The sequence below is a fragment of the Chrysemys picta genome, chromosome 1 (genome assembly GCF_011386835.1).
Source record: "Chrysemys picta bellii isolate R12L10 chromosome 1, ASM1138683v2, whole genome shotgun sequence".
NCBI classification, from domain to species: domain Eukaryota; kingdom Metazoa; phylum Chordata; order Testudines; family Emydidae; genus Chrysemys; species Chrysemys picta.
In genome coordinates, this window is record NC_088791.1 from 337,407,246 (window position 1) to 337,430,194 (window position 22,949).

General features: G+C 43.2%; 1 protein-coding gene across 12 annotated transcripts in view; it reads left to right on the forward strand.

Moving 5' to 3' along the window:
• TENM4 (teneurin transmembrane protein 4) overlaps positions 1-22,949 on the forward strand; it is a 763,612-nt gene that overhangs the window by 339,794 nt on the left and 400,869 nt on the right. For all 12 annotated transcript variants that reach the window (XM_065595842.1, XM_065595866.1, XM_065595862.1 and 9 more), the window contains one exon: positions 6,287-6,556. In XM_065595842.1, coding sequence (XP_065451914.1) covers positions 6,287-6,556 — 270 coding nt within the window. The remainder of the gene's footprint in view (positions 1-6,286; positions 6,557-22,949) is intronic.

Here is a 22,949-nt window from a genome sequence, read left to right on the forward strand (position 1 = left end):
AAAGCCCTACTGGATAACCTCCTGTATTCATGCATGCTACGAGCAGGCGAATGTTCAACCACCTGCCAACTTGAGCACTCATTCGACAAGAGCTCAGGCCTCTTCAGCAGCATTTCTGGCCCAGGTCGTCAGTGCATATCTTCACATCCCACTATGCCATTACCCAGCAGACTCCAGATGACACCAGGTTCGGGCGAGCAGTGTTGCAGCACGCATGTCCATGAACTCTGAGTCCACCTCCTTGGTTAGTGCTTGTGAATCACCTAATGTGGAATGGACATGACCAAGCAGTCAAAGAAGAAAAAACAGTTACTGACCTTCCGTAACTGTTATTCTTCGATATGTCCATTCCACGACCCACCCTCCTACCCCTCTGTCAGAGTTAGCCTGCAAGAAGGAACTGAGAGGGTGCAGGGCCGGCAGTGCCCCTTATAGTGGCACATAAGCACGTGACACCAGAGGGCACTAGAGTTGGCCCGATGGATACCATCGAGGGGAAAATCTCCGGCAGTGGTGCACACAGCACATACACACCTAAAGTGGCATAGACATGAACAACACATCTCGAAGAACAACAGTTATGGAAGGTCAATAACCATTTTTTAAAAATATTTTTTTTCTTTTTCTCTGTGCTTGAATTTTCCTATCTCCTTAGCTCTGTGATTGGCCTACCTAATTATAAAAATTAGCCCATAGATTTTATGGCCGGATTTTCAGTTGGTTAAATCTGTGTAACTCTGTTGACTTTGGTGGGGCTTCACTGATTTACACTAGCTGAAGACCTGGCTCTATTAGCTTGTGATATTTTTGCTTGATACAAATAAGGCAAAATGATTTTTTTCTAGAGCTGGACAAGGGGGCAGAGAGGAGGGAAACATTTCAAATTGACCAAATAAATTCAGTAAATAAACAAGTCAGCATTTGAATGGTTTTACCCAGAGTGAGTGTGCCAAGAAAGCAAACCGCGCAAGTCAGCATAGCAAAAAATAGACCAGACCTGAATAAAAAAGTTTTAGATATTTATTATCTTCCTTTTATTGACTTGAGTTCTCCCAGCTTAAAAGGCTACACTGAGCATAGAATATGAAAATCGATGTGTCTCTTGCTGTTTATTGCGAATAAATTTGATTTTCAGTTAATTGTAGCAGTCGTTTTTCATAATTTATGAGTCGCTGTTGCTGGAGAGCATCAATCAAGCTGCACATTGATGCATTTGAGGTTGTTGAGTGTGGATTGTTCCAGGAGGGAGGGGGACTTTGTGATCATTGATCGGTGGACTAAAATCTGCAATGTGGGGACAAAAACAAAAGGCTCATCTGTCTGGTGAACCGTAGAGTGTAGGCCTAATCCTTACTGTGGGGTCTGGACCACAGGCAGAATTGGTGGGGTGGAGAGGGGAGATGCGGTTATATCTGTTTTATCAGTCAGTTCAAGTTCACTTGCTGCTGAGGCTGTGGAACAGGAGTACATGTTCTCCGGTATGATAGCACAGCAGTGGTATCTGGATTAATTTATCACAGGCTTGCTCTGTGCTCTCTGAGCTGGCTCCCAAGGCTTGGTGGAGCAGATGAGCCACGAGTATCCCTGCCTGTCAACTCTGTCAGAAAGCTTAATCTGTTTTAGTTAATTACATAGGTGTGAAGTTCACGAACGGTTTATGGACTCTGAGCATTCCAGACCCGAGTGCCTCAACCAGCTAAACCACGGTTATTTTCTTCTCGCGCTGAAACGTTTTTTCTCGGCTTTTATTTGGAGCTGGTGTCAAGTTTGTTGGTCTATCGCTCTATCTCCTTCTGTGCACCCTCCTCCCTTCCCTCTTTCCACTGGGAGCTCCATAGCTAACTGAATTAAGCAGATGTTTCCCTATTAGAAGAAAAAACAAAATGCCAGCTGCCTGTGGTTAGTGGATCATTCACTGTGCAGAGGTTATTGCAGGAGAGAATACCTGCTAGAAGAGGGCTTTTGCTGGGCCAGCTAAGCGGTAACCCACAAAACCCAGAGTACAGCTTAGAACAGCGCTGTTAGTTGGGTTGGCCAGTTTGTATAACATCAACAGATGGAAACTTGAGGGAAATCGCAAGCTTTCACATGGCTTTAGAGTAGGGATGGGAGCAAAACTCAGCCCTGGATCCAAAGTCAAGGTCCAGAGCGGAACTTGGTATCTCTCTAATGAGCAGAACCGAATGCACCTGAACATAATGTTTCACAGTCCAGCCCAAGACACAGCTGTCTCTAGGTTAATGTGTTCAAATTCAAATCATTGTAGAAACCAGTAGGAGCTGAGAACTCCCATCTGAACAGGGATCTGCATCCTGAGTTTACATATGGGGTTTTAGCCCCTTTTGATAATAAAAAATAATAAGACAGGTTTTTCTGCGCCAATAAATTTTGGTGGCTGTAATAATTAGAACCATCTTAGATTTATTCCAGAACTTCTGATAGTGCTTTTCTAGTTTAGTGTACAAACTATGTCCAGTGAGAGTTTGAAGTCATCAAAGGTACGTTACGCTGCAAAAAACCCAAACAAACCAGGCAACGAGTCACAAAGCCTGGGTCAACTGACTTGGGCTCGCGGGACTTGCACTACAGGGCTAAAAAGAGCAGTGTAGATGTTTCCATTTGGACTCTGAAACCTGGTTAAGGGGGAATGTCTCAAAACCTGGGCTTCAGCCTAAGCAGGGAAGGCTATGCTATTTTTAGCTCTGTAGCGTGAGCCCCACGAGCCAAGTCAGACAATCTGAGCTGTGAGACTCACTGCTGCAGGGTTGTTGGGGCTTTTTTCGCAGTGTAGTCGCTGTGATGCTGGCAGATCAGGTGCCAGCTCATGCCAGAGCCACAAGCCAATTTTCTTCTGTATTAGTATAGATCAAAGTGATTGTCAAATGTATGCGAATGTATGTGGTCTTTAAGCTTCATGAAAACTAGTAGGAAGTTACTTGCATTGTTTTCAATTGTCTGTATCCCGTTATAATGTAGTAGCAAACATTTACATTGTGTGTACCCCTGTAACTAAATAACCCATCCAACGAAAAAGAAGCCTGGTGGAGTGCAAATGAAGAATTTTAACAGAAAAGTGCTAATTTCAAAGCAAGTGATCATTGTGTGTGATGATCGGAGGTCATTAAAATGCATTCCTCACTCCATCATCAAAAGAAAAGCCCACATGGGTAGTGACACTGTTAGCTTGTTTTCTGTGAGAAGTGTGGATTTAAGGAAAGGTCCTGCATTTCTGGACTGTTTGGACTCTTACAAAGAAGTGTACCAGAAGCAAAGCAGTGATCCCCAGAGACAATCTGGGTACCCTGAAAAGATGTTTTGGAAAACTGGCTGTTTATTACATCACTGCCACCATTTGGAATTACAAACATTGACTCACCTGTGCATGTGTTTTACCTGCTTTAACCTCTCAATAACTCACATTCTTTTTTCATAGCTAATAAACCTTTAGTTAGTACATTATAGAATTGGTTGCCAGTTTTGTCTTTGGCGTAAGATACAGAGTACCAATTGATCGGGGGTAAGTGGCTGGTGTCTTGGGACTGGGAGCAACCTGATGTGTTGTGATTTTTTTGTTTAAGTGACCATTATCACAGCATTCAGTTTGTCTGGGTGGCAAGATAGGCTGGAGTGTCTAAGGGGACTGTCTGTGACTCCATGGTAAGACTGATATAATGATCCAAGAGTTCACATTTGTCACCGGCTTGGTGAAATCTAATTATAGAACACACCACGAGCGTCGGGTGTTTGCCCTGTTTTCTGACAGTCTGCCATGAGGTAGACACTCACAGTTGTGAGCCGCTCCAGAGAGCATGACACACGTATCCCAAGAGTTCGGCTAAGCAGAAAGATCAGGACTGGCCTCTACAAGAATCGCTTTGCCTACAACTGAAATTCAGCCATCTCTAAGGTGAAACATGGTAACTGTTTAACAGTGCATAGCAACAAGATGTGAGAACTGCCATATCCAAGTGAAAGTACAAGGGAGGTTAGTTAGGAAGAATATAATTACCCAAGTTGGAGTTTGGCCAAGACACCGCGTCTAATGCCCCCTACTGGTCCAAAACATTCCTTGAATCCATCAGATTGTGGCATACTGTAGAGCAAAGGCAGGGGTGCATTATTTCAGGTAAATGCACAGTGCAGATAAAGCCATTCACGGGATGCCAAAGTCTTTTAAAGTCTTTGAATGCTGAAAAAAGAGAATGTAAATTAATAAAAAAATGTGGATTAGAATGGAGCCAGTAATTGCTCCACTAATTGCTCTCCCCAGTTTTTCAGGAAAAGTTTCTGAACAGAGTGCTAATAACTGAATCCCCATTCACACTGCCTGGGACTGATTATGAAGCTCTGCAGGTAACTAGACATGAACTCAGGAGTCATTTTCGGGTTATATTTTTAGCCAGCAAAACAATTGCATCTATTTGCAGCCCAATAACTTCTGCTGTGATTATGTCAGAGTGAATAAGCTAAGCTGGGCTGAGAGTAGTTAGCATTTGGAGCTGAGACCTCCGAAGGAAACCTAGGTCCCACAAGATGTGGTTTCGGTGATTCAAGAGGTGGCACACTCACCTCTGAGTCAGCACTGAATCAGTGCTCCAGGACTATTTGACAGTGCTGGATATCAGTGGATATGGAAAATAAAATCCTAACCATTGCTGATCAGTAAACATCCCATGTTACTTCCCCCGAGAGCAGGTGTGTTCTGGTCAAAATCTGTTTGGAGTGATTATATTCTGTCTGTCTTAACCGCCCCCGTTTCTTCCCTTTACTTTTAAACTGGATAAATTTGGTCGAGGCGCTATTGTCTATTACTTAAAGGAGGGGACAAAGAGGCAAGAATTTTATCACTATGTCGTCTTCGGAAAGTCATCTAACCTGTCTGTTGTTATCCATATCTATAAAATGGGATAATAATACTCAGCTACCTCTCAATGGGTTAACTTAACTGATATTTGTAAAGTACATTGTAAGGCGCTGTATAAATGCTGGGTAGGATTTTTGTGTAGTTCTTCTGTGTGCTGCTAAGCAGCTGCTGTTCTTTGTGTTTAGTTACTTCGCTCATTTGCTGGTTCGCTCACTGAGGATGAGGTTTCCTGATGCATGAGAATGTGAACACTACTTATTTATACCTTGGCAATACTTTGCACTACTGCGGTGAACATTGTTCCCATTTTGCAGATGGGAAAAACGAGGCACAGACAGGTTAAGTAACTTGTCTGATGTCACACTGGAAGGCTGTGATACAGCCAGGAAGCAAACCATATCTTCCAATTCCCAGTCCTGTGCTTTAACCACAAGACCATTAACATTATCCAGCTCTTCTTGAGGAAAGGTGGACTAGTTGCCATTTATTTTTAAAAGTAAATGACAAAACCAGCTATTTATGAGTGCGTTAGTAAAGATTCCAAGAAACCAAAGATGAAAGAAATCTGTTACAAGAAATGCCAGAACCACGATAGTCCTCAGAGGAAAGAATATGAAAAGTAGCTGGTGTGTTTGTTATAAATATTCATAGTAAATTACAGGCAAGATGGTGGAGACATGTTTTGTTCACTAGGACTGAAAATTCACTGTTCATTATACCACGGTGTACAGAGTCATATGTTAGGACTAATAACAGGTGTCTCATCGCTTGTTGAGTGACACTGCTCATAGTTAATATCTTCTTAGTGTTTTACATTCTCATAGTGCTGTTCAAATGCCTCACAGAATCCTCACAATATCTGAAGCGGGAGGCAAGGCATATCATCACCATTCTTCAAATGGTAAAGCTGGTGAAGAAGAGTTAAGGCCCTCATTTTCAAAAGTGGCCACTTTGGGTGCCTTAATTGCTGGCTGGCTGACTTGAGACACCTAGGGCTTGGTTTTCATTGGGAGTTGCAGGTGCTCACCAACTCTGACAATCAAGACTTAAGTGCCTCAGCTCAGGCATCCAACATTAGAAGCAAGTTTTGAACATTGGGGCCTAAGTTGCTTGCCAAAGGCCATGCAGCAAGTCACTGTCAGGTAAGGGATTAGAATTCAGGAGTTGCTGTCTCCTGCTCTTGTGCTGAGAGCACTTGACTATAGAAGCATAGAAAAGTAGGGCTGGAAGGGACCTCAGTAGCTCATCTAGTCTAGACCCCTGCACTGAGACAGGACTAAGTATTATCTAGACAATCCCGGACGGGTTTGTCTAACCTGTCCTTACAAACCTATACCACCTGCTTATCCGCTAATCATTCATATGCTGGACAGAAGAAATATTCCAGTTTGATTAAAATCACAATTCCATGTTCTCTCCTAGGAGCCAACTTCTCTTTGCGAGAGCTGGGCCTTGATGACGCCATGCCCACACACGGGACTTTATACAGGACTGATATAGGGCTGCCTCACTGCGGCTACTCCATCAGCGCTGGCTCAGACGCTGACACCGAGGCAGATGCCGTCATGTCGCCGGAGCACCCGGTGAGGCTCTGGGGACGTAATACTAAGTCAGGCCGCAGCTCCTGTCTCTCGAGCCGAGCCAACTCCAACCTCACGCTCACCGATACGGAACACGAAAACACTGAAACTGGTAAGTGACAACTCCAGATAGGCCTTCACAAATGCCTCTCTTCATAGTCCAATTTTAATCTGCCTTGATTTTTGATCTGACTAGGAGAAGGGAGGAAAATGCTCTTAATCGTCCCAGGGTGTGGCCTTCTGCACTGCCGTACAAAATATTAATTAATGAATTGCTAGAGGGGCTCCTACTTATTCATCACAAACTGGAGATCAATAAGTGGCCGTGTAATACCCCATCAGCTCTTCATAGGAGCATTTCAGACAAAAAGCATTGAAATCTCCCCTCCCTCCATGCTTATCTCTTGTGCAGATTTTTGGGCCGATAGTTTTCCTCCCTTCCTGTCTGGTTCCTTGACAGTAGCTGCGTGGTTTATGTAAATAGGCTGGCTGCTCTCTGATGGAAGCGATTGTGAAATATTTTTAGAGACCTTTCCTTTGTGGGAACTCAAAGCTGAAGGTCATGAATTTTTTTTTATTTTTGTAGCCGTCTCTCCCCAGCTGCAGAGACTCCTGCGGGCTTGGCTGGTGCAGGAGCTTTTTGGTCAGCAGTTCTGCGAGTCCATGTGGGAAGGAGAGAGAATTTTTATACAATTGTGGTTTGACCCTAGTGTTCACACAGCCCTGTGCCTTTGCACCTTTAATTTAATTGCTGCGTCTTAATATAGCTGCAGTCTGCTAGCCCCTCTGGAACTTGGGCTCAGCAAAGAAGGCTGACATGAAGTGACTGCATTGTTTGTTCTCTTTATGCTTCTTGATACGAGTATTGTAGTGACAAATTATGATGATTTTTACTTGGGAAGCCATGACAGGGTAAGGCGTACGCCACCCACATGATTTTCTGTTTAATTCCAACAAAATTACAGCTGAGGCCTGTTAAGGTTTTGTTAAGTGATAATGATATATGTTAGACAAGGCTCAAAGATAACAACCCTCTGTTAATGGGATTTAGGAATGGTTTGATATGTTTTTTCATTATCTTTACAGTACTTTTTTACTCCTTAAGTGCTGCATCCTCAGCAGGGTCACACCCATTATGGCAGGCGAGCTTTTTCAATGGAGTAGCAAAATCAGCAGTTTTAGTTCCCGCCTTGGGCTATGTTGTCTAGTGTTTTACTAAGTGACCTGTGGAACTGTTGGGTGACTTATGGGATCTTGACTTGGGCACCCTGTTAGGTCTTTATTAATTAACAAACAAAACAAAACCCTTACATCCCTATTCCATTCTCTTGTAGTCTGGTCCTTTTACTGCGTCCCTCCCCGTGGTATCTGAGCAGTTGCGATCCTGTCCTTCAGCTTTCTCTTTTACTCATGCCCACTAAGAAAAGCAAACCACGGAGGTTTAGGCTTTTTCACAGGAAAACATTAGCCTCCTAGAGTGTTTTTCAGCAAAACATCTTTAAAAAATGGAACCAGGCTTCCATAATGTGGTCTCTGTTGGGGCAAATGCAACTTTGCACATCAAAATCACTTGCATGTGAAATTGTTACACGTTAGCACTGGTGTCCGAAATTGATAGGCTATACAGTCACATATGTCTAAATACATATCTACCAGATCACTCTCATTACCATGCTATCTGCAGGCCTAAAATGAACACAACTGAGTTATGTGCATGTACATTCTGTCGCTTGTTTGTTCAAATAAAAGTTTGTCACATTTTTACAAGCAAATGGCTTGTATCTCTAATGCTGCAGTTGCAGAGATGGAAGCCTGCTTGAGGCCATTTTAAAAGTTTGGTCTAGAAAATATGAAGGTTGTTGGTTTTTCTTCTTTGGCAACGAGGCTTCTATATCCTAAACTATCAAACAGGCTATTTTGAGAAACCCCAGATTTATGGGAGAAATGTTTCAGAGGACATGAGATGTGTACAGCAACATAATGCAATGACTCAGTCTACAGGATACCTTTATTAGTCAATATTAATGGTTGACAGTATTGATAAAAGCCATAGCCTTTAGCTGTACTCAATATGGAGCTTTATGAAGCTGCCATGAATAGCAGGTTTTATGGGGTTCATTAAAACCAGTTTTTCCATTGCAGGCTAATGTCAGCAATTTTTATGTTCATTAATTATCCAAAATAAATAAGCAATATTGGCATCTAATGTCTGTAAATCCCAAGCCTTCTGGGCAGGTTTATTGTTAGGCCATAATTGTGGTTTTGCAAAATCAAATATTTGATTCTTCACATTCAGAAGCAGGTTTGCACAAGTGCCAATGGCCTTGAGGAGAAGGCTTACTTTGGTTAGTAACTACTGTACCACCAGAATCCATCCTCTTGGCCTGGGGAAGACAGCTGCAATGGTGTTGGTTATGTGACATGTGTATAATTGTCTACATATGGGGGGGATAGCTCAATGGTTTGAGCATTGGCCTGCTAAACCCAGGGTTCTGAGTTCAATCCTTGAGGGGGCCATTTGGGGATTTAGTTAGGGATTGGTCCTGCTTTGAGCAGGGGGTTGGACTAGGTGACCTCCTGAGGTCCCTTTTAACCCTGATATTCTATGATACACAAAACCACCCATGCAGGCAGCAGGCATGGAAAACCATGAGATGCAGTGACTCAGCTGGTCCCAGTCTTTTCAAGCAGGTGAGTGCATTTGCTAGACTAAGTGCTTATCTTCACTGCAAAAGTAACTCAAGTTATAACTCGGCTGTTGCCTCGACCTTGAGACCCATCCACAGACAAAACTCTTAGCTCAAGTGGTGGTTCTTTTAACTCAGATTGGCTGGCCCATCAGGGGTATAGGCTATCGCTTGAGTTAGAGCCACTTGCTAATTGATAACACGATCGGTTTGTGCTGTTAACCCAGTCATCAGTGCAGCTCCAGTGTTATTTTACAGTGTGGCTGCTCTCACTGGAGAGGAATTAACTAGCGTGTAAAGAACTTGAGTTAACTCTGCTGTGAAGACCTAGTCTAAAGCTTTGGCTTTACAAGACAGTAACTTCTTTATCCCTGTCTCCTGCAGCATCTCCCTAGCTTAGTGATGTACCAGCCTTTCCACTGCTGTCTGCCTCAATTCCATAGGATGTCCTATAACTCTGTTGGTTTGAATCCAGGAGTTTGGCATCCTGTCAAAGATTAGGGTTTTGAGCAGTTCGAGCTCCCCTGCAGGTTAGAACACTCACAATGTAGGTGTGGGCAGTGTTGGCGTACCACGGGTCACCCCAGAGGCTCGATCTTGAGTTCATCATTCAGGTCAGTACGAGAGCTGTGGTGGAGTCTTTGGCCCTGATCCAACAAAGCACTAATACAGTTTATTGTGAATGTTAAACATGTGACTAGTCCCAATCCTGGATCGGGGCATGTGAGATGAAGGGACACTATTTTGCTGGGTAGCAATGGAAAAAGCTTGAAGTATCTGTACGGATTCCCTTCCCCCTAGGTGGAAACCACTTCTTACTGTTTTCTGAGTATTCTGAGCAGGGTTACACTACAACTGGCTGATAACATTTAAAAAGAGGTCTATGTGAAAGGGGAGTTCCATACTATTTTAAACGCAACAGACATTTTTTTCAGCATCTGGCTGTTGCAAAGCAGTCCAGGTAAATAAGAATGGTTTTGTTTTGTTTGTTTTTACTATTAGGATTTAGTTTTGGCTCTATGTTATTCTGTAGCAAGGTACACACGTGGTTAAACATGAGAGAGAGAGAAAGCGAGAGAGAGAGAGAGCGCTCTTCTTCATTAGCCGTACTAGTCAGCAGTGATTAATGTCATACATGTGCAGAGTGGAGCTGATGTTTCTCTCTGTGATCATCTCCTCTGGGGAACAGTGTGGGCGCAGCATCAGGAGGCCAGAAGGCGCTCACAGACAGGATGAGTAACATCAGATGACTCAGAATGGTTCAACATCGCCCGATACTGTACAGAACCAACTGCTCAATTATGATATATTCTACAAAGGAATTATTATGTGCTGGGGAAGAGGTACAGTGTAATTATCTTGTCCGTCTGACTTGGAGATGGGCACAAATAAAAATCTTAGATTCAGTCACCTTTGAACTTGAGAGGATTTCAGATCCAGATCCATAATTTGTGTCCTGGACCCATGGCTATATAATTGTGCTTTATTGCAGGTGGCACTTGAAAAATTGAAAAACCCATGCATGAAACCAATGTGATTTTTTTTTCCTCTTTAAAAAACTGCATGTGAATTATTTGTTCACCACAGGGGCCAGAATAACACCATTGGAGCTCAGAGTCCTAAATGTAACCATGGAATGGATACAGTATGATCAGTGTAGTGCCGCATTCCTCTTACACCGCCCCTTTAGAGTGCCAGTTCTGTTCAGGAAGGGTAGTTGAATCTCAACATCCATTTAGCTTTTGGTTCCACTAGTGAAATTGCTGATTAGTGCCAAATGTGGTGATGGTGGCTATAGTGATATGGACACATACTCTTTGGTGACAAGATTAAGAACACTGATTCATTCCTTGCAGACATTCCAACACCTTTTAGATAGAAATTAATTTCCTTTCAGTCACTACTCTACTGGGTTGCATTTAAATGAACTTTGCGAAGCTCTCATGAAGATTGGCCAGGCAAGGAGCAATTCTGCTCTCCCAGCCTTACTTGGATGATGGTGAAAAAATGAATGACATTTTGCTTTCCCATCAAAACAGATGGCTCACTCTGCCTGAATATGCGAATAGAATTTTGCAAAACTGAATTTTACTGGAAATTGGGAGGTAAAAAGTTTAGATAGCCCCATTATCAGTTCCTTGAGCCATCCAGTGCCCTAACCTGTACTCGTTTAATTAATCCAAGAGATTGCTTGGCAAAGGAGGAATCAATATAGTTTTTGCTAGTGAGAAAGGCTGACAAATGCAGGGGAAAATGTCACTGACAAAAAGTTAAAGATAAGCCTTTGAGCTGAAAGAAAATAATAAAATTGTGTATGACTCCTTGGTATTTAAATAAGACTCATAACTACATCTTTTATTTAGTCATTAGGGGTCTGTTCCAATGTCCACCGTAGTCAGTGAGAAGACTCCTGTTGACTTCAATGGGCTTTGAACCAGGTCTAGATAATTTGGAGATATCAAAAGTGTTTGGGGCAACAGCCAGAATATCAGCTTGGAGAAAATTCCAGTATCTTTAGTTAAATATGCTGCGCAACCTTATTTACCACCCCCAGGTTTCCTGTATATGTTTCTGTTCCTTTATGAGATCAGAAAGTTGTCATGACGATCAAACCACACACATCAAAATCTCATCTGCTTTTTGCAAATATTTTCTCTTTCGAGCTACATTACAACAGCTAAGGCAATCTATGTCAAATTGTGCTTATTTTTGTGGGTTTTTCTCATTCCTTGCAGTGGTCTGTTATCCATCCATCTGATGTAGTCCATAAATACCAGCAGTGGCTATATCCTTGATCGACACCTTTTAAATCATTCTGAATCTCAGAGGGGGGATAATTTTTTTTCAGATTTTTTTGTATGCGTCCATTTCCTTGTTTCCTAAATCATGTTGACTCAGTTCACTGGCCCAAAATACAATTCAATACATTAGTATAATTAGCAGCACCAGAATTACTGTGTAATCTTAGCATTACAAATTATTCCTTAATACCCTTGTTGATTATCAGTGGTGACTTTTCTTTTTATTACCAAGTTTTGCTGACTAATTTCCTTTTAGGCCTCATACTCTGTTGTTAATATATTACTCAGATTGCAGCCACATCATCTTTTTTTCAGAATTAAATAATGCATTCGAAAGTACTCTCAGTAAATGAGTGCATGCCTCAGATATGTTTACTCTCATTTTCAAATGGCGTAGGCAAAAATGTGATACTCAGAGTAGGGAGATTTCAAAAAGATCTAAAAAAATCTTTCTTCAAAACAAAAATACCCTATAGGTTCTTATACTTTCCCTATACCATTTGAGTAGATAGAGACAAGAATAAATCAGAATTATGTAGGAAAGATTAAAGGCTTGCTGGCTTTCATTCATCCCTTGGTTCACCTAGCAATGACGTTATATTAACAAGATATCTCAGCTCGAAATTAAAACTGGCCAAAAGCCAGATACAAGATAAATTGCATAGGATAGCAGGGAACATAGGAGAGTTGGAAAAACAAATAGCCTGATCCAAGACTCATTGCAATCACTAGGAGTCACTGACTTTAGTGAGATTTGGACCAAGTACAAAGGATCCTTCTCCTACAAACTCTGATACTAGCCCAGACAATTAAGATTTCAAGAGCAGTAAGCAATTCTAATAGTCTATTGGGACTACCTAGATATTGCAGTCTATAATACCCCCTTTGTGGATGAAGCTGTTCTCAATCATGGAAGCCCAGATGATGACCATGAATGGGGGAGATACCTCCATTCTCTCAATCCTTTAGGCTGCTGATACTCTGATGAAGTGCACTCTGTCTTGAAGTATCAGAGGGGTAGCCGTGTTAGTCTGAATCTGTAAAAAGCAACAGAGGGTCCTGTGGCACCTTTAAGACTAACAGAAGTATTGGGAGCATAAGCTTTTGTGGGTGAGAACCTCACTTCTTCAGATGCAAGTAATGGAAATCTCCAGAGGCAGGTATAAATCATACTGATTAAGAAGTGAGGTTCTTACCCACGAAAGCTTATGCTCCCAATACTTCTGTTAGTCTTAAAGGTGCCACAGGACCCTCTGTTGCTTCTGTCTTGAAGGAGACTTTAACTACATAAGCCTCCCAAATGCCATCTTATCCACTGGAAAATGGTTCCTTTAAAGGCTGTCACACCCTCTCGGTTATTTTTGATCCAACTTTGTAGTTGCTGAAGTCATATAAGATAAATCCCTCATACGCCCTTTGTGTCACTCTCATGTTTTTTTCCCCTTCCCCTTTCTTAGTATTAGGGTCTAGGCACAAGATCGGAGGAGAGTAGATACCTCTTGAAAGATATAAATGTGTGAAATGGTCTTAGTCTAATGATATGGAATAGTCTTTAACACAGCTTTATCTCGGTAGGATACTAAATTGGTTGGATCAGAGATAGCAGAGCTATAACTAGAGCTGGTTGGGAATTTTGTGGCAAAATTTTTCATCAGAAAAAAGACTATTTGTTGAAACTGAATCTTTTTTCAGGAAAGGGTTGGCTTGGTAAATTTCTCAACTCAAAAAAAATCAAAAGGTTTTGAAAAGGGATTTCAGCATTTTCAAAAGAAATGTTCTGTTTTTCCATTTTGAAACAATTGTTCATTTTGGAATTTAAGCAAATTATTTTAAAAATGGTCAAAATTGAAACAAAAACATTTTGAAATGATCTAAATGAAACATTTTGATTGACCTAAGCTGCTTTTTTTTCAGAAATTTGCTTCATGAAAATTTTCATGATTTAATGCAATAATAGGATTTTGACATTTTTGTCCCCGATTCAGAATGAGAATTTTTTTTTTTTAAATCTGAAAACTGTTCCTGGGACAAGAAAACCATTTCCTACTTAATTATTATCTCCCTTTACATTCAACCAAAAAGCTGTCGACTAAGTAGAAAAACAACATTTAAAATCAGGAAACATTTGGATCTCTCTCTCTCTCTCTCTCTTTTTCCATTGCTGAATTAAGGACTAGGAGGCCAAAGCCCATTGAGGTCAATTTCACTGGGCTTTGAATATTTTAATTACATTCAGATCAGAAGAAGCCAAAGAGTCTTGCAGTTGTAGTATCTGATCAACTAGTCTCCAGAAAAAAACAACTCTGAATGTGTCCCAATGGGAAAATTGTCCCAAACTAGTACCTGTATATTGCTTATTGCTTCATTCTCTGCCTTTAAGGAACTAAGCCAACATGCCGTAAGGATAAGCTGCATGACAGGATAGTTTGTTGGTTTCACGTTATTTATTACTATTATTATTACTCTGAAACCAGTAAAAAAAAAAAAAATCCTCCAAACTGAGTAATAGATCATGGATGCTGACATAGGTGGACTTGTAGAAACCAAATATAAAATAATATATTTATATAAAATAATAATATTTATTAATAGTGCTGGTAACCCGCCAACTATTCTATACATAAATCTGAGTGTAATGAGTTTTGATACCATTTCCCTTTGCCTTAAATAACTTTCTTCTCTTGGTTCCAATGCACTTGAGGGAATACAGAAAGGTACTGATACAAACATACTGAGGAATATTTTAATGTCTTGCTGGCATGTCTGACCTCTGACAGGGAAGAACCTGTCATTGTGAAAGGGTAGATCAGGGCCCATATCCATTGCCAATTGATCCCTCCACTGGAGACTAAAGGCATCTGTTTATCCAGAATGCAGGCAGAAAATCATAGGCTTCCCCCTCTGTCCTCACATCAAGCCTCAAACCTGGGCTGAAGGATCACATCTAGTCATAAGATAGCAGCTCAGTCTGCATGGCTCATTCATGGGCCTGGCACTTCTATTAGGATGCCATTCTTGGTGTATTCTTGTTACATATGTTGCAGTAATGGCAACAATGTGCTAGTGGTTATGCAAACAAAGGAAGGTGCAGCCTCTGCCCTGAGAGCTTGTGATCTAAAAACCCATCACATATGCTGTTCATTAGCTGTTAGATCATAATGACACTGACTCCAATCCATAGTGCTGGTCAAAAACACAAGACTAGTAATACTTTCGGTGTTTACTGTAGTCATGTAGACATTAGTCATAATTTATAAGGCAATGCTTGGCCAGTACTAACATTGACTAGTTTTGAAAGGCTCTATTACCAATCCCCTCTATTAAAAAAGCCATCTCGTCCTCCCAGTAAAGAGTTTCTAAAAACAGCTTCAAATGTGTCGGGAATCAGGGCCTGCAGCAGAGCCAATCTCTGGACACCCTAACAAGCACAGCTGGCCTGTAATAGGCTGCCTAATTGTCTCCACCGCCTGATTGGCTGGAAGCATCAGTGGACCTGTTCTTAAGCCCAGCAGTAGCAGCCGTTGAGTGGCTGCTCCAAGCATTTGCCCTGAGATAGCTCCTCCTTTGCCTCACTCCAGATAACTCAGTTCTGACTCTCACCTCCAATTCCTGACCTCTGACTGTTGCCTCTCGCTCCTGGCCTCTGACTCCGGTTCTGACCATGGGCTCTGATTCCTGGCTACGGAGGCCTACTGTAACCACTAGGCATGACCGCCCATATCTTGGTCACTAACAGAATGTGGCTCGGGCAACATATATCTGTTTAGCATTGGCACTAAGTAAGAAGGCAAGTGTAGACGTTATATGTTGTTTACGTGACTGGAAGGAGGGATAGTTTTTTGGTTAAGGCACTGGACTGGGATTCGGGAGATTGGGGTTTAGTTATTGGATCTGCTATAGACGTCCTGTGTGAGCTTGGCCAACTCACTTAGGCCTGGATGCACAAAGGAAGTTAGATGCCTAAGTCCCTGTCTCAGCACCACTGCGATGCCCAAAACTCCTGCTCAACCCTGTAGGTGCCTGAACTCAGTGCCTACATTTTTGCAATAAAAGTTCCCTTGGCACCTATGGTTCTGCCACTGAGCTTGCACACCGCTGCCTCCCTCGCGGTGTCCGGGCATCTGTCTCCCACCTGAGCCCCAGAGCGATTCACAAACTAGGAAAGATAGGCCACGTCAGGAGTGTGCAGGGCCTGACTGTGCGCACCGACTGGATTGGGCCCCTCAGGTGAGGTCACACAAAACAGCTGGAGGGGAGGAAGAGGAGAACAACCTCCCTCACAACGTTTAGCCGAGTGATTAGGGTACTCACTTGGGATGCGAGCAGCTTGCGTTGATCTAACTATGTCCCTGCTCTCTGCTGGGAGTCCTGTTGCCTCCCGGGGTTCCGGTTCCCCACTCCCTGCCAGGAGCATGGCAGTCGACTGGACTCTGGGTATGGATCTCCCCGCCAGAGGCAAGAAGCCCCGGGCGGCTGCTCCCTCGCTCCCAGCGGGGAACAGAGAGTGAGAAGCCCCAGGGACAGCTGGGCTCCCAGTAGGGAGCTGCGCAGAGCGGAGAGCCCTGGCTCTCAGCCCCCCACACTGCCCCTCTTCAATCAGTGGAAGTGCTCCTGGTGAAGATGTGCACCTCACACAGAAGGATGTAGTATGGATATCAGCCTGCGGTGGCTGTAAGTCAGCCAAACATAGGTCAACTTAAGATTGTAGTATAGATGTGGCCCGAGTGTCTCCTGTTGAAGGTGTTACACTGTGGATAAATAACCAGAGTCATTGGACTGGGGGGGACAGGATCCCGCATCTCCCCCATCCTGGGAAAGTGCTCTAATCACCAGGCTATAGAGTCATTCTTATGCTGGGTCTTGCTGTCTCTTTAGCCTAGCACCCCGAACCTTCCAGGGTCTGTATATAAAAATCTGTACTGTAGGTAGGGTGAAGGCTTTTACACCAGGAACTTTAACCCAGGTTTCACACTGTCTTGGGCGGAGACTCACATTTCTGTCTCCAGACCAGGGATTTTCCAGGCTGCACAGTTCCCTGCCTACTCTGTGCTATTCCCAGCAAGGCTGCCTAAACAAGCCAGTGTGTGTGTTTTGCTTTCTCTTCAAATATAAACAGTATAATCTTCAGCAGTTACAAGTTATCCCACAGCTCTTTCTAAGCAAGCACATTTATTCTTAAGTTGAAAGCATTGCAGTGAACATTAAACAATTATATAAGAACCTACATGCATGCTAATAAGTTTACCAGAGATCACCCCCCTCTTCAACTCTTAACAAGGGCTCTGGTAGGAGCCAGTCCTTCAAACACCACAAAGTGGGTTTTGTGTTAGAAGTTCATAACAGCCTTAGCTCAGAGCTAGCACACCCATGAATCAGTTAGTTTTTCCTTTTATACCGCTTGGACCGTTGATTGTGAGAGTCCGGGAACAGGTGATCAGCTGACAATGGTCCTTTCCTTGCGGCTTAGCTTCAGAAAGCTGGGTTTTTGCATCACCGGAGATGGAGAATTTGCATTCACCTCCCCCCTTGAGAGGTTACAGACAATCCCAGCCCACAATAACACATAAACCATTCATTTAATACAATGGACCCCAACGCTACTTAGACTTAATTCAATAAGGTCTCCCCAGGATATGACAGGAAATTGCCCTGTCACAGTCTCTATGCTGATGGCTCACAGATCTGCCTCGCTCATCCACACCTGTCCATTTCTGTCCAAACTAAAATCTCAGCCTCGCTCTCTGAATCTTTCTGTGGCTGTCTAGCTGTCAGCTCAAGCTCAGCTTGGCTAAAACAGAGCTCCTAATCGTCCTCCCTGTCAAGGACTCCCCACTCCCTCATTTTTCGATTACTGTAGACAACACCACCTCCCAGCCAGACACTTGCTCCCATCAACCAGGCATCAGCTTTGTCTCGGATCTCTCTCTCTGCAGCCTCACATCCGGGCTTTGTGTAAATGTTTCCAATTCTTATTCTTTCTTATTCATCCTCACAGCTCAGACTCTTGTCCAAGCTCTCCTCATTCTGCGGCTTGATTACTGCAACATCCTTCTCTCTGGCCTTGACAAAGGCAGTCTGGCCCTTCTTATGTCCATTCACAATGCTGCCGCAAAGATTATTCTCCGAGCCCGTCACTGTGGCCATGTACCCCTCCCTGTGAATCCCTCCACTGGCTTTGCATCAAGCTGCTCATATTCACTTTTAGCGCCCTTCACAGTCAGTCCACCCTACCTGTCATATCTCATTTGCTATTGCATTGTCAGTGCTCACATCGATTAGCCCATGGTGCCAGCCTTCTCTGCCCATTTGTTACATTTTCAAACAGGCACCTTCATGCTTTCTCCCTTGCTACCCAACACAGCTGGGAGGTGCTCCTCATGAATATCTGCAGCGCTAGCTCATTATCCACCTTTAAATCCCTCCTCTAAACTCTCCTTTGCCGCGATGAGTACAAAAAAACTTAACGGTGGTTAGGCAGCTAAATATGCAGAGACCTGTCACGCTGACCAATATTGTCTCATTGTTCCTGTGTACTCCCCCGTCTGTCTCTCTCCATTTGTTGTCTCTTGTCTTATAGTTAGAATGAAAGTCTCCTGGAGCAAGAGTCACCTTTGTGTTCTGTGTTTGTACAGCACCTAGCACAGTGGGGTCCCGGTCCTTGACCAGAGCACCTAGGCACTTTGATACTACAAATAAATAAATAATAATGGCTCATAAAAGCACTTTGAGATCATCTGGGATGAAAGGTGTTATATAAGCATAAGCCATTAGTATTATTAATGCTTGAGAAAGCAAAGTGTTTTTTTCTATGGTTGGTTCTAATCCATCTAGCCACTTAATAAGCTAAATTCCCAATAGGAGAGATGACAGATAGAATGCAGCATATGTTCAGATAGTTCTACAGGATCTGTGAACTCTCTTAAGGATGAGATGTTCTTATTTCTCAGATGGTTGGTTTGATCCTATGCTAAGAGAACTACTGTGTAATGGGTAGAAGAACTATTTCCATAGATATATGTAGGAGGGAATTGGTATTGTTATTAAACAAACCTTTTAAGACACCTAAAGCAGGGACTTGGTTGTTAGAGCAGTGATTCTGGCTCTGAATTTAACACCACCTCTAAACATCTTCACCCCGTGTATTGAAATCCAAGGTTAGCATTCTGAGGGCCAAGGTATGACTGCTCCTGAATGAGTGCGCTAGATGAAGGAGAGGTAGCAGGGAGCGTCCCCAAAGACATCCCCAGTGGTACTGCTTGTTCTCTGTGAGCCTTAGTAAACAAAACATCTAAGCAGGCTGGGGCAGTGGGTAGGAGGGAGTCAACAGTGCCAGAACCAGTATAGGACTGTTAGGCTTTTGGGACAGGAGGGACCTCCTGGTGCTCCTCATGGGATGGTGCATCTGCATGCTCGCCCCCACTCTGTGTTGTGCCTTATAGGCACAATCTAGCCCCAAATGGTGCTCCCCTTGACACAGCAAACACACAGGACAAAATTTGAAGGTGTGCTCTGATGGAGCATGTTTTTATTGCTGTGGAAAATATCTGTCCTGTGACTTTGAAAGCTTCATCCAGTTTCCTTACACAGTTTACAATTATTAACCCTCATTGCGTGTTCAAAATCCTTTTTGAAAAAACATCAGCCCCATTTCCTACTTCCCTGCTCCACCTGTCTTCCTTCCCAAGGAACCACTCAGGTGGCAAACCATCCTTTTCCTTTATTCCTATCAGTGTCTCTGGTCAAAGTTCCACCCATGTTCTTATTTTCTTCACTGTGCTATAGTCAGCAAACAGATGTGTTTCTCTAGATAGAGAACAAGAGCAGCTGCAAGCCAACTCATTTCCTTTCCAAAGTTCTTGGAGGGCAGCACTGGGGCAGAGTGGGAAAGAAAACACTTGTCAAGTGTTAGAGGGATACAGAGAACTCTTTTTTCCTCTACTGTTATTATTGGGAAGGTTCTCTTAGCCTCCCTACCTCCTTAGGGACTCGTAACATATTGAAAAGATCTTTCATGCAGACAGATAACAAACACACTGAAGAGCTGCATCAGAAAGGGAAAAAACATACTTACCAGTAATGATGTTTGTCACAATCCCTCTGACTTTCCCCATCCTCCAAAGGAAGTTCTCTGTCACATAGAGCCAAATCTTAATGCTCCTTATTCTGGTAAACTTCTTTAGAGCGGATTCACTGAGTGCTAGCTTGAATGGTGGAAGTTTTTACCTCTGATATGGCGTGAATGACCATATAGGCTAGCTCCATTTGGTTCCTTCAGGTAGGGACTGATCGGGAAGACCACACTCCTCAAACACTAGGTCCCGTCCACTCAACAAATTGGCACAAGCAGTTGTCTTGTCTTGTCTGACGTCTGAACAGAATCCTCTCAGTTGGGGCCACATGTGAGAGGAAGAGTCAGGCTCATAGTGGCAGAGTGAATTCAGCTTTTCATCCTACCAAGGTAGGAAAACTGACTTGCATGATATGATGTGTGGCTCTCTGGATCAAGATTTTGATCCCGTCTGCTGTAATATAAGGATTGTCTCTGTCCAGACTTGTTCCTCCCTTCAATGCTATGTAGTTTGCATTGTACCAGTTGGCTGCCACTCCCAGCCCAAGAGATGTATACATTCAGTGCTTAGTTTGTGGCAGGGCTAAGCCGCAGCACCTCTAGGCTTGGCAGCTCATAGCCCCAGCACTTCTCAGATTGCTGCATCAGTTACGAATGTAAAAAAAAAATTTACTTCAGCCCCAGCACCTAATTGATTGAGCCCGGCACCTTCTTCATTACAACTTAAGCACTGGATACATAACAAGAGCTCTTGAGATCCTGTGAGATGAATGGCCTTGACGCCTTAACAGTGCTTTTCTGTCTCTAATATCTATGATGACTAAGCCTTACAAAGTTCCTGTGAGACAGGTATGTGCAAATCAGCTGAGTGTGCATGTGAATGAACAGCTACACACACAAATGGCCATTTGTGCATGCAACTCTCCTGTTTGCAGTTGCAGTCATGGTAATTATGCCTACTTAATTTTCAAAATTGTGCCCATCAATGGCTTGCCCAAAGTCACACATTCAGTCAGGGGCAAAACCTGAGGCTAGAGACATCTCAGGAGATCTGTCATCCAGTCCCCTACTCTATCCACAGACTTTGAGATGCTGAGTGAGATTCTCCACAGGTGTGTATTGGCCTAGCTCCATTGACTTCAGCTGGGCTGTTGGACTATTGGAACTCCACTGATTTATGCTAGCTGAGGATCTGGCCCTCTAAATTCACCCGAATGAAAAGAAGGCATTTTTCTGGTGGGCGTTAAATCTGATTTATTAAAGTCCGTGAAAAGGTACCTGTATAGCAATTGCCTTTTTCTGCGTTAGAAGAAGAAATTGCACTCTAAGGTAACTCTGTTAATAAAAAAATAAAGCTAGCACTACTGGTGCTTGAGGCACAAAGCAAAACAACAGTCTCATACAAGATACCCACTTGGTGAAATACTTCACCTAATGTCTCATGAAACGATGATTGAAATGTCAGGGTTAGTTGGGTTTAAGATGCTGAAAGACCTTGTCAACATGGTGGGAACAAAATGCAGGTTTTAGGGAGAAATTCGCAGAACAAATCAACTGGTTGATTTAAAAAGACATTCTCTAGTCAATTCTGGAGATCCATACTCTGGAGGATCATAGTTCAGTTTTTGGTGTCCCACTGTTTGAATTATGTAGTAAATGTCAGAGTGCAGGAACTGAAGAGAAGGGGCTGGAATATAATGGAGAAATCCAAAGCAGGAAACTATCTTTTAAAAAGTGTCTCCCATTCATAAAGGAGAGACAATATTTGTGCTGATATGCACATAGATATATGTTTTCTTTAGAGATGGTGGATAGTTCATTAGCTTCTAAAAATGACACCCACCTAATCATTATCTTTTATTTAAAAAATAAAATAACACCTTACACCTGTTAACCTGTATTAAAATATTGACCCGGTGTGCAAGAGCACTATTTTATAAGATGGTCCGTTTGTTTTCATGTATTTATAATTGCACAGGTCACACACTCAGTGCACTGAAGTATTTCACTCTTGGGATATGTCTGCACAGCAACTGGACACCCGCAGCTGGCCCCGGGGGCTTGGGTTGTGGGGCTGTTTCATTGCTATGTAGACTTCTGGGCTTGAGCTCTGGGACCCTCCCACCTCACAGGGCCCTAGAGCCCCAACCCGAGCCCCAAAGTCTACACAGCAATGAAACAGCCCCGCAGCCCAAGCCCCGTGAGCTCAAGTTGGCTAGCACAGGCCAGCTGCAATTGTCTAGTTGTTGTGTAGACATACCCTTGGAGTCTCTCTTCACTGCAGAGTGAGGTCCAGGTATTTCCTCTCAAGTTAGCCTAGCTTGAATGAGAGCAGCCACGCTGCGAAATAACACTTGGGGGACTGCGACCACATTGGCACTGCACTCATTCGTGTGAGGGGCTTAGACTTCTGGAGATGTCCCATGATTCTTTGCACTGCAGAAAGAACTGCTCTATTAATTCTCTTTCAGTGAATGGTGGGAGAACACATCTGTCCTTTGTGAGCACATAGGGAGAATTGTGAGATGGCTTTGGAGGATTAGTGTCATCCAAGTGGTGCTAGCCTGTGTTCACACTGCAGTGGTCAAATGAGTAGCTGATGAGTGGTGCTCACTTGAATTTTAGCCTGTAGCCTCTTTTGGGGCAGCCAACGTGAATTTAAAGCACCACCATGCATGAGGTGAGGTTTTTATATGAGTGGACAGGACTGGAGTTATGGTCATCACACAAGTTAACTTGGCAGTGAAGTCAAGCTCTTACCTTAGAAAATATTAAGCTGTCTTTCAGGCTCTATACAAAGTCAACACAATATTCACTGGCTGTTGTGATTTTCCCCTGTTGGCTGCACATTTGAGCCATTCCCTCTTAAATGATCACAAGCCATACCTCTCAACCCCTGGACCCTCAGAAGGAGGGGCAGGGAGGGACAGCGCACCTTGGAATGAGGGG